At 37.8% G+C, this 11,916-nt stretch overlaps 1 protein-coding gene across 2 annotated transcripts in view; it reads left to right on the top strand.

Annotated features, from left to right (window-relative positions):
• The window catches only part of LOC113048888 (coronin-1C-like), a 37,540-nt gene that overhangs the window by 19,073 nt on the left and 6,551 nt on the right, over window positions 1–11,916 (top strand). For both annotated transcript variants that reach the window (XM_026210845.1, XM_026210844.1), the window contains exons 3-8: window positions 7,165–7,287; window positions 8,541–8,670; window positions 9,473–9,654; window positions 9,838–9,957; window positions 10,109–10,213; window positions 11,002–11,147. In XM_026210845.1, the coding sequence (XP_026066630.1) occupies window positions 7,165–7,287; window positions 8,541–8,670; window positions 9,473–9,654; window positions 9,838–9,957; window positions 10,109–10,213; window positions 11,002–11,147 (806 nt within the window). The remainder of the gene's footprint in view (window positions 1–7,164; window positions 7,288–8,540; window positions 8,671–9,472; window positions 9,655–9,837; window positions 9,958–10,108; window positions 10,214–11,001; window positions 11,148–11,916) is intronic.

The raw sequence follows: 11,916 nt of genomic DNA, 5'->3' as shown, positions 1-11,916 counted from the left end.
TGCAGCAAATAATAAACACCTTTTCATTTATAATTTCTTACATCTCATTTTCATGAAAATCTTATTGCTAAATCAGTATCATGAATCGTATCATCATGACTTGAGTGAATCATTACACCAAGTTTCTTTTAAATTTAGCCTTCAAAAAAAAAAAACAATTCTTCACTTCAATGTCTTTTTTTGGTTCTTTTGTGTCTGTGTTATGTCCTGTCTGCTGTCCTTCTGCTTCATCTGACGCTTTGCACCCCTCCCTAAGTATCTGCTCTGATTCAGTGCAGCGCTGCATCTGTCTATGGTCCAGGTTCCCATGCCGCCCCGTTCCCAGAAGCCCCCTGCAAACAGACAGCTGGCTCTGGGGGCTATTGTCCCTGTGCGTATGCCAGGTTCTACACAGCCCTTTGTTTCCCAGCTCAAATCTGTATGGGAACTCCTCATCCTCACTCGATTCCCCAAAATCCTCAGACCCATGCGTCTGTCTGTTTCCCAGCAGGAAGCAGTGGAAGCTGTTTGGCTGAGTGCTCAAAGCTCTTGAAGTGTAAGTGGCCAGAGCTGCTTATCTTAAGTCATCATTTACTCACCCTGGTGTCGTTTCGTTTAATTTAACTTTCTTCCATGGAAAATAAAAGATATTTTGTCTTGGGGTTCTCAAGTTATACAGACTTGGAACGACATGAGACTGAGTTAATAATGTCAGAATAATAACCATGACTGACTATCCTGATGAGGGTAGTGGTAGACGCTTGTATCAGCAAGCCCAGAGTGGGTCAGCATTTAGTTTAGGGCTTTTTTTAAATTATAAATATATCCAGCACCTGCGTTCAGATCAGGATTGCCAGGTTTTCAAAACAAAACCTGCCCAATTACTTCTCAAAACTAGCCCAATCGTGTTTCGTTCTGGGCGATTAAAATACAAATATTTTGGCGGGGTTCCTTTGGTAAAATTAGCATTTTAGGGGCTGAAACATCACGTTATTGGGATTGGGGTCACTTCGACCTGCTGACATGAAATTTTTTTTACATTTCATGAAGTAATTTTAGTTTTTAGTGTTTTGTTTGTCATTTATTTATGGAAAGATTTATTATGAATATTAATTTTAATACTGGCCACTTTTATATTTTTCAAAAATCTTTTTTTTTACACCTTTATTTTTTTTAGCCATAAACTTTATATTTTTTGCATTTGTTTATCACCAATTTTGGCGAAAGTAACTATGAAGTGTTCATTTAACTATAAACATTGTGGCAGTTTGCTGTCAGTTTTGTTATATACAGACAGATAAGGATAGTTTTTGATAGACACCATGTATGTGTGCATTATGCTCATGTGAAATGAATCTTTTTGATTTATTTTGTGTGTTTTGGCGTGAGGAGCAGTGAAGTTGTCGTGTGTGTGTGTGTGTGTGTGTGTGTGTGGGAGGCAGAGCAGCATGAATCAGACTCTTATTGTGTCTCCCCCTCAGGAGACCATCAGGTGTCTTACTAATCACATGTCTGTCTTTCTCCCGTCTTCATTCAGCTGTGTTCTCTCATTAACTTATGAGAGAAGCGGTGGGAAACGGATGGCCACAGTCTTCCGCAGACATTGCATTCATGCTTTCCATTCACACTGACCAGTCCCCTCTGCCTGACCACACAAAATATGGAACATTGCACTGAAAACTCTCCGTTTACTGTCTCTATTATGATACTGGCAACTCAAACCCTGAAGAAACAAGGAACCAGACTTTCAGAGCACGTATTTAGTGACTTCTGTTGAAAATAACAGATAATCATTTCCAGTTTAAAAAAAAAAGGACACGAAGCCTTGCAATGCAAGCAAACGTGTGATGAAGACTAAAGCATTGTACGTGTGAACATGAGACAGATGAGATGTGATAAAATGGCTTATCTTTCTCGTCATGACGTCATGTAAAGCAGGTGATCTGTGTAACTATGGAATGATATGTACCACAGATGCTGATGATGGAGCTTAACCTGTGTGGACTGTAGAGCTAATTAAGGTGGATTGATGATTTAGGCTCTGTGACATGAATATGAGTGTCCTTTAGAGTAACTTATCTGTACTCTACCTAAAGGTTTGGGGTCAATATGTTTTTTTTTTAAGAATGTAACGAATACCTTTAGCAATGGTGAATTCACTTGAATGTAAACACTAAATCAAAAGTGACAAAGATTGTTCAAAGGAGTTATATTTCTACTTCCTTTGAACTTTCTATTCATTAAAAAATGAACCCCAGTTTCCATAAAAATATTAAGCAGCACAACTGTTTTCAACATTGATATGCAGAAATGACAAATGTTTCTTGAGCAGCAAATCAGCATATTACAGTTATTTCTGAAAGATCGTGAGACACTGAAGATTGAAGTAATGACTGCTGAAAATTCAGCTTTGCCATAATAGAAAAAAACTAATTCAAATATATTAAAATAGGAAAAATAAAAATTGTGCACACTATTGTAAATGCAGACTGGGTGAACGTTAGAGAAAATGTTTTCTGCTTCTCCCCGTTTATAAGGCATAATTTTCTGTGACGTTTGCCCACTGGTTATTTATTCTGAAATTAAATCTTTGCTTTTAAATCAATACACTTTCTGCCCAGTGCTTCACTAAATTTTCCTAGCCATGCAACAATGAGCACACGCTCTCTTCTGCATTACGGAGAAAACACCAGCAAAGCACACAAGTTGGAGTTTAGCAATCTGTTGATATATTCTGCTGAAATTATATGAAATCTAGCCGGTGTTTTCATGAAATACATTTGTGCTGTTTGCTGAAAATTATCATGCAAGTTGATTTGTGCTTCTATGAAAGCGCAATAATTTTTTTTTTTTTTTTTTAAAGAGTCATCATGAATGATAATCTGTTGCTGTAAAGTTAAACTCGAATGTGTTCCAAATTACTGATATTCTGGAAATTAAACCTGTGCTACAGCCCTAGTTTCAAATCATTGGTCATCCAGGCTGATTTAGGTACTGATTTGGTATCATATTAAAGCCAAAATATTTAGTATTGATTCTACCATACGTTGGACATATTTTGGGGGATTCCTGCCTCTAAACTGGGCCCCTGTGCAGACACATTTGATTCCTGCTGTCACTTCACAAAAAAGCGGAAAAACGGGAGAACGTGAGCACCAAAGATGAGAAGAGAGAAACAGGAAAAAGGGGCACATGGGAAGGAAGAGAGCATTCATTCTCAAAGTCCACCTCCATATCCAGAACTGAACGTGTGTGTGTGTGTGTGTGTGTGTGTGTGTGTGTGTGTGGCCATGGATGTGTCATTCTGATTCCCAGTCTGTATTCCAGGAGCCCCCTACTGTTCCTGCTGCAGACTGAGCTCAGGCGGCTGCTGACTGCAGATTTTACCTTATATGGTCATCCTCAGCTCCCGCCTGTCAGCCTTCCAGACCCATTTCCTCTTTCCTTTCTATTGGCTGAAGCACAGTGCTTGCGCCCAATAGATTCTTTGATAGATGCAGAAAAAGAGGAGGCAGTGTGAAGGGACTTTTTTGGTTAATGTGTCAAGTCCACTGTGGTCATTAGAGTTCTTTATAGTTTTTATAAATATTAAAAATATCATGACATTACAAAATATATATACTTATAATTGAATAATTTAGAACTAATAACATAACAATATTATTATTGTTATTGCTATTATTATACAGTTTATTGATCAACAAACTAAAAAGTAAAAGGTAATAATATTAGTAACCATTATTGTTTTTTTCTTTCCGTTTGCTCACACTGAATACATTTTTTATATATGATATTATTATTATTATTATTAAATATAAATAAATAAATGATTCTTTTAAAATTTTATATAATAAATAAATGCAGCCTTGGCAAGGATTCTTTTAAAATTGTGTATATATATATATATAAGGATACGATATATACATTTCTTCTAATGGGTTAACAGAACTGTTTCATTGTATAATTTATTAAAATGTATTTTGATTTAATTCATTGTATACATTTAATCAATATCCATAAAATCCCGATGGGACCTTTCACTAAAATACAAAAGTCAGTCACTTCCTGATTTAATTATCAGAATTTGTTGATTTATATAGTTTTATTTATTTGTGCTATTTTTTTTTTTACTTTGTTGGTCCAGTATAAGTTGTACCTGTAAAAAATGTTTTGAGTTGTCACAACACAGGATCTCTCTTATCTGCTGATCTTTCCACCTCTTTTCTGTATTTTCTGCCCTTCTCCTCTATCATTCAGGTCATATGTATTAGTCTACAGCATACACCTGCTGGCCCCGCCCTCTCCGTCCTGATTGGCTGTTTGTGAGGCTCATGTCGGCTGCGGGGGTGCTTCAGTCAGGTCAGCTGTAGTCTGCTGCCTCTGGGTCCTCGTGGACTCAGAGGAAATGGAAATTTCCACGCTGACTAGATAAGACAGATGTGCTTCAGCTTTTGCCAGAAGCGGCTCTGCTTCTGTAATACTTTCTGTTGGCATCCTCCGTTGTCCGGTCTCTTTCATTATAACTCTCTGTGAGGTTTGATTGAGGCGGGAATGCTGGTTTACTGATGTATGGGTTAAGGCAGACCGGTGTTGCTCGAGGTGAGGGATCTGCAGTAATGCTGCTACAGTTGCTATGCAACAGGTTAGACTCGCTGCACTGCAGCGCTGATTTTGGATGGTTTTAGTAAGCTATAATTAATTCAAATAAATATGCATGATATAAGTTTAGCAGAGCCTCCCTGTAAGTTTATAATTTACCATAATGCATACTGGATTTATCCCAATCAATCATAAATGTTGCAACAACAAGAAAAATCTACCTGTAACTGCTGTAACTGCTGTGTATATATATATATATATTTCGATTAGCAGGCATTTAAAAAATGTGTGTGGAAATGCACGCATCATATAGAAGGCTTGCTGACAAATTTTGTTTTTTAAAAGATCCTTACTGCGCTTTCGAATGATCTAGAACCATGTAGTCACTCAATGATGCCTTTAATTTATTTTATTTTTTTTACTGTTTTTAGAATTTAACTCCTCTTTGTGATCACAAGCCTGCCTGTATAAGCACATATACAATTGTTAATAAATAATAAAGCAAGCTGAGCTCGAATCCATAATCAGATGATTACTGATTACCCATAAAAACCAGATGGCAGTAATGTTAGGAAATCAATATAGAAGCTAATGCATGTGCATGATCCTGATGTTCCTCTTTTGGATGATTTGATGATCTGGTTACTTACCAGTTCTCTTGAGAGAGCTAGTGCCCTTGTATCATCTTCCCCCTTTTTTCTGCCATTGCTTCCTTCCACATGTCTGTGACCAAACAAGTCAAAAACACAAAAGATCATGAGATAGCAAGTGTTCTTGGTATGTTTTCTCTTGTGGCACGTGACTGCTGCCCACAGATTGCTTATATCCTGTCTTTATTTTATTTTACATTTTAGTTTTTTTTTTACTTTGCATCCATTTACTTTATTACATTTACAGTAAACCAGGTTTAAAAGCAGAAATGTTTATCTAGATTTTTTCAGAAGCACATGTATTCTTCAGTAAAATGCTTATTCTTGGGCTATTGAAAGGTGTTAATGTTTCTAGATGCATGACCTTCTTGTTACGTGACTATCTGCATGGCTCTACAGGTAGTTGTGTTACATTCCTTTGTGCATGTATCGTGTTTACCAGCAGTACATCTTCTTACGTATTCCTCTATCTGCCTTTCTTTCCAATTGCCTTTGATCTTTTCTTGTGAAATGCTGTTTTCCATTCTTCTCATTCATAAACGCGGTGGTTATCTCACAGATAGCTGTGAAAGGTGTAGTTTCTCTTTCAGAAGGCTGTGTTATAACCATGCCCAGACTTGAGAAGGAATGTGTACGCAGTGGTTTTCTGCACAGGTGCAGGCCGGGTCTGAGAAAAGCCCGGGCTCTTGTGCTCCGCTGGGCAGGGCTTTCTGCTGTGATGTCATCGCACCATAGACACAGCTGCCACGTGGACAAAAGTGTGGGTGCGGTCGTCTCTTCATCAGATGACACCTGACCACACAGCCCTAAGGGTCGTGACCCAGAGAGCAGAGGGCACTGATGTCATCAGGAAGTCAGCTGACTGGGCATGGGACCGCAGCCGTGCCTTTATTTGGCTTCTTTGTTTGCTGTGTACAAGGGAGAGGAGGGAAATCTTGTGTTGTATTCTTTCCTAGTCTTCAGGCCTGTGCATTGTATGATGGTATTACATAAGGTGCTCTGAATGAAGAACAACACTGTTTTTCATATACAAACATGCGTGCAAACAGTCGCTTTGGTCTAGTCTACATCTCTTTAAATACAGAACCCTAATATAATTGGGGAAAAATCTATTTATTTAAATGTGCCATCATTATTTAGAGATATTTATTAAATTTTGTAAATATTATTAAATAAAAATTGTGACTTTGGGATGCCAAGAAATCTGAATTAATGTTTCATTTAGTCATTATTTCACCGTGGTAAACATTTTTGACTTTTGATGCCAAAAAAAAACATCTCTGAGCTGATTTAAAAAAAAAAAAAAAAAAAAAAAAAACAGATTCAAGGAATCAAATATTATTTAACAAAAATATAATTTGTAACTTATTGTTCTATTCCCAGTATTGGTTATAAATAAAATAGAATGAATATATTCTTAGTATTTATTACTATACTTATTTACTATTCTAAGTAATAATTTAACTGTAGCAGTTTATTTATTATTATTATTATCATAGATGCTTTTTTTTTTTTTTTTGGTAACACTTCATTTGGCAGTCTCATTTTGGCTTTCTCACACTTCCTTCACTCCCAAACCTCCTCGTGACCTTTCACTCGTGACCTCTTACTCCGAGTGAAAGGGTCAAGGGCCGCGTTGCACGCGTATTTCTGTGTCTGCATTTGGAAGCCGAGCTGCGAGAACAAAAGCCCTGCAATCTGTTTTTATTCTACATCAGCTGTCGTGTGTAAATGTTTCTGCTGCTGATTTGAATGACCGGAAGAGCTATTGTTTGAAAAGTTGGGAGAGGAATGGCTTTCTCTCCGCCTTGTTTCATGAACGCAGGCCAGGCCATAAGCGTTTGTTTTGGTGTCACGTTACGTAGAGCTCATTGCATTTACCCAAAGCGACCAATGCTCTCATAATCTAATATTTGTCTTTGTTTTCTCTCTGCAGTCGGGCCGTATAGATAAGGCCTACCCTACAGTTTGTGGCCACACTGGCCCGGTTCTGGACATTGACTGGTGCCCTCACAATGACCAGGTCATCGCTAGTGGATCTGAAGACTGCACCGTGATGGTACGTCACCCTTCCTTACATTTGCTTAACATTTACTTAAACTAATGGAAATATACAGTGCACTGAATTTGTCATGGTGGATAAGGCCAATCCTTAAATCAAGAGTAGATATGAGCGTTTGTAGATATCTCCACCCATCCATTGAGTCCATGTGTGGTTGGCAAAGTCTGCCCCGTGACTCATGTGAACGGCAGTAGATGGGATCACTCTTCTGGATTGTTTTAGATTAGTTTGAGCCCAGCCTGAAGTCATCGAATCAGCAGTTACTATTTTCTAGTTCTGAGGTCAGTCTGGCTGGCTCTGGGTCTCTAGCCCTTATTTGGCCAGTGTGCTGAAAAACAGCAGCTCCACTGCTTGTGTACGTGTAATGAGTGTTCAAGAGCTGAGTTTAATAGGACGCCGTCTCTCGTCCTCTCTTGGGGAATGCCAAGGCCTGGGAAGTTGATGATTCCTATTGTTTTACTCTGCCCCACCTTCCCAGAAGTCATAAAATCTGAATTATATTGAGGTATAGACATACTGTCTATATCATCATTTCATTAGTGACCTATGATTAAAACACTTTACTGGTTTAGCAGTGTCTGTGTGAAGGGAATAATGTACACCCGTTACACAGTTCAGTGCGGTCATTATACAGAAACATAAAAAATGTTGTGATTTATCCAATCAGACGCGAGTGTGTTAGAGAGTCATTTAAGAAATGCTGAGAATAAGCACTATGTGGAAGGAGACAAAGCGAAAGGAAGTTAAAGAGAGAGAGGCTGATGTCAAAATCGCATGCTAGCATAGTACTTGTACATTTTCTGCCATTTAATCCTTGTTTAAGATGAAAACTCTGCCGGGCTTTTTTCTTTGCCCTCTGCTGCCACCTTCAGGAAAATAAATGAAACGAGTCAAAACGCAGCTCATGTAAAATTAAACAAAATAAATATAATCTGAAATTGAATGAGATTTAATCATAATATGATAACAATAAAACTGGATCAAATTAAATTATTCATATTTATTATTTGCATTTATTTGTATATTTTCAATGCATTTTTTGTTTTCATTGTGGTAACTGTAGTAATGTGCTTTTATTTTATTAGTTTTTGAACACTTTCATTTTTCATCTAATATACATATTTTTTTCTCCCAGCATTATTTCATTAACCAAAAGTGAACAGATTGGCTTTTCATCACTGCCATGTATCTTTGCACTACGACAGTGTTTTAGAAGAAAATGCATATTTCTGAATCTTTGTTGTTTTCAGGTGTGGCAGATCCCAGAGAATGGTTTGGTGACCTCCATGTCCGAGCCAGTGGTGGTGCTGGAGGGCCATTCTAAAAGAGTGGGAATCGTTACCTGGCATCCCACCGCCCGCAACGTCCTGCTCAGCGCAGGTGAGAAGCCTCATCTGATCCATCAGGGAGAAGAAACTTGATCGAAACCGTAACGAGAGCAGACACGATTTAATAGGGAACCGAGAGGAGACGGGGTTGAGGAAATGATGCACCTCGGTCTCTGTTGTGTTCGTGTTTTGAATGTGTAGGCACTGTTAGATCCTGTCAGAAAAGATCTGTTTTGTCTGGTAACACAACAACTAGTCAGCAAAATTGTCTAATACCCAGAATCTGCTAACAGCAAGGCCTGTTTGCTACCCGAAAGCAATGTTAAACAGTCTTCTATCAGCCAAGAGTTGATTGAGTAAAGCCAGAGAAGAGCAGAAGTAAGAGACAAAGCGATGATGATAAAAAGGAGCAGAGATGATTGTATAATCTTAGTAGTTTATGCTTCAATGCTCAGACTTCGTCTGACGAACACAAATCCAGCAAGTAGTGTTATATCCAACAAATTCACAACAACGTTCCATAAACCTTGAATTTCCATGAACTCTTTATCTCTTTCTCTTTATCATTCAAAGCATTTCATAAAACCCCACAATCAATGTAAAAACGTAATTAATGATAAAATAATAAATTATATAAAATAAATATATAAATGGTTGATAAAGGATTCTAAATTAATAAAAACAAGAAAAAGCAAAACACAACATAAATGTATGATTGCTCTTTTTATGCAACCTAAAGTTTGCGTTTGAGCATGCATCCAGTTACCTTTATCAGTGTCTATCAAGAAAGGCTGCTTTCTAATAAATAGCATCTCTAACATTCAGATGTGATTATTTGGCCATCTCGTCTGCAGGCTGTGATAATGTGGTTATTATCTGGAATGTGGGGACGGGAGAGGCCATGATCACGCTGGAGGACATGCACCCTGACATCATCTTCAGCGTCTGCTGGAACCGCAACGGCAGTCTCATCTGCACCGCCTGCAAGGACAAGAAAGTCCGGGTCATTGATCCTCGCAAGGAGGAGATCATTGCGGTGAGTGCTTGCAGATATATGGATAATGTTTATCGTTTTGCATTGTAAACGCTGAATAAAGTAGTTTTTGAATGACATGGAATGACATGTTTCTCTGGCTTCTGTGCTGATGTGTTTACTTGACTCTCAGTATTGAGTGAATGTGTGCAGTGTTGTAATGTTAATGCTGTCTCTCGCTGACAGGAGAAGGACAAGGCTCATGAGGGTGCCAGGCCCATGAGAGCTATTTTCCTGTCTGACGGCAAAGTGTTCACCACTGGTTTTAGCCGCATGAGTGAGCGACAGCTCGGCCTCTGGGATCCGGTAAGCTCCTATGAAAAAGTAGACCTGCTCATGAATAAATGCCAAGACTAGCTTAAATAAGATCTTTCATGAGATTTCCAGATGAAAAAAATAGCATGCATTTGTCCTTTTAATACAACCAGACTTCATATTTGCTCTGTTTGTCTATCAGGACAATATGGAGGAGCCAGTTTCTGTCCATGAGATGGACACCAGTAACGGAGTCCTCCTGCCCTTCTATGATCCCGATACTAACGTGGTCTACCTGTGTGGAAAGGTAAACGCTTCTGTTTCAAATAAATCCTGTTATTTTGGAATATCTGTTCCTATTTGTGTCAGTGTTTTCTTTAAAAACATGAAGCAGCACAGCAGTTGTAATCATAATAAGAATCTGCAAATCCACATATAAGAATGATTTCTTCAGGATCATGTGACACTGAAAACGGGAGTAATGGCTCAAATTAGAATGTAATTGTATTACCGTATTTTTTGGACTATAAGTCGCACCTAAGTATAAGTCGCATCAGTCCAAAAATATGTCATGACGAGAAAAAAAAACAATTAAGTCGCACTAGACTATATGTAGCATTTATTTAGAACCAAGAACCAAGAAAAAACATTACCATCTCCAGCTGCCAGAGGGCGCCCTGTTTATTAGGGGTAGACTACAGGAGCACTGAGCAGCATAGAGCGCCCTCTCGCGGCTGTAGACGGTAACAGGTTTTTTTTTTGGTTCATTTCTCTCAGTTCATATCAAATTAATTTTGATAAATAAGTTGCACCTGACTATAAGTCGCAGGACCAGCCAAACCATGCAAAAAAGTGTGACTTATAGTCCGGAAAATACGGTATATATATTTTACAATGTTAGTGTTCTTACTAGATTTTTAGTCAAATAAATGCAGCCTTGGTGAGCATAAGAGACTTCTTTAAAGAATATTAAAGTATCTTACTGACTTTAAAATGGTAATGTTCACCTGGATGTTTCGAATCGGTTATGTTGTTTTGGAAATGGTACAATGGTTTGATTGGTTTTGGTTCTGACTGATGTTTTGTCTCTAACAGGGGGACAGCAGTATCCGTTACTTTGAGATCACAGACGAAGCTCCTTTTGTCCATTACCTCAACACCTTTACCACTAAGGAGCCTCAGAGGGGCATGGGATACATGCCCAAGAGAGGGCTGGATGTCAACAAGTGTGAGATCGCAAGGTATAGCAACAAAACTTAATTAAGTGAGAGAATCAAATGAAATATCGGGAACACACAACACTGTTTATACACTCATACACTTATTTATCCAACACACACACTTAGTCTACACTTCAAATTTGCACATAATTTACCTGTACATACAAAACTGTCTATTGTAATATACCTGCAAATACTATTGTCAATTTGTATATTGTTATTCCTTACTTGTTCTATTTTTTTATTCTTTCATAATGTTTTTGTTCTGTCGCTGTCATTCGGTTGCACTGTGAAGCTTCGGTCACAAAAACGAATTCCTCGTATGTGTAACCATACCTGGCAATAAAGCTCATTCTGATTCTGAATATGACCAGGTCATATTTCACCCCAAAATAAGTTAGGTTTATTTTAGTTTTATCCTATTTTTAGGAACGTATAGTATTTGGATTTTTTTTTTTTTACATATATGCTGATTTAAATGCAATACATAAAGTAATGGATAACTGTAACTAGACTGGATGGTTTTCTTATTCTAGTAATGACAATCACAAATTGAGCAGATGCATAATTGTCATTAAAATAATGTATTAATGTAATGGGTAAAAACATGTATTTCTATGCATGCAATTTTTGTCTCTTTGTTTTAAGGTGAAATATGACCTGGATGTTTCTGTGTAAGATTTGCATTTTTTTTTTTTTGGATTGTTTATATTTTATGTAGGTGATTTATCTAGGTTTTGCTGGTTTTTATAAACTGCTGAGATTTTTCAGGGCTCCAGACTGCGCCGCA

This window comes from Carassius auratus, chromosome 30 (genome assembly GCF_003368295.1).
Source record: "Carassius auratus strain Wakin chromosome 30, ASM336829v1, whole genome shotgun sequence".
NCBI lineage: Eukaryota > Metazoa > Chordata > Actinopteri > Cypriniformes > Cyprinidae > Carassius > Carassius auratus.
This window is presented reverse-complemented; position numbering and strand designations above follow the sequence as displayed.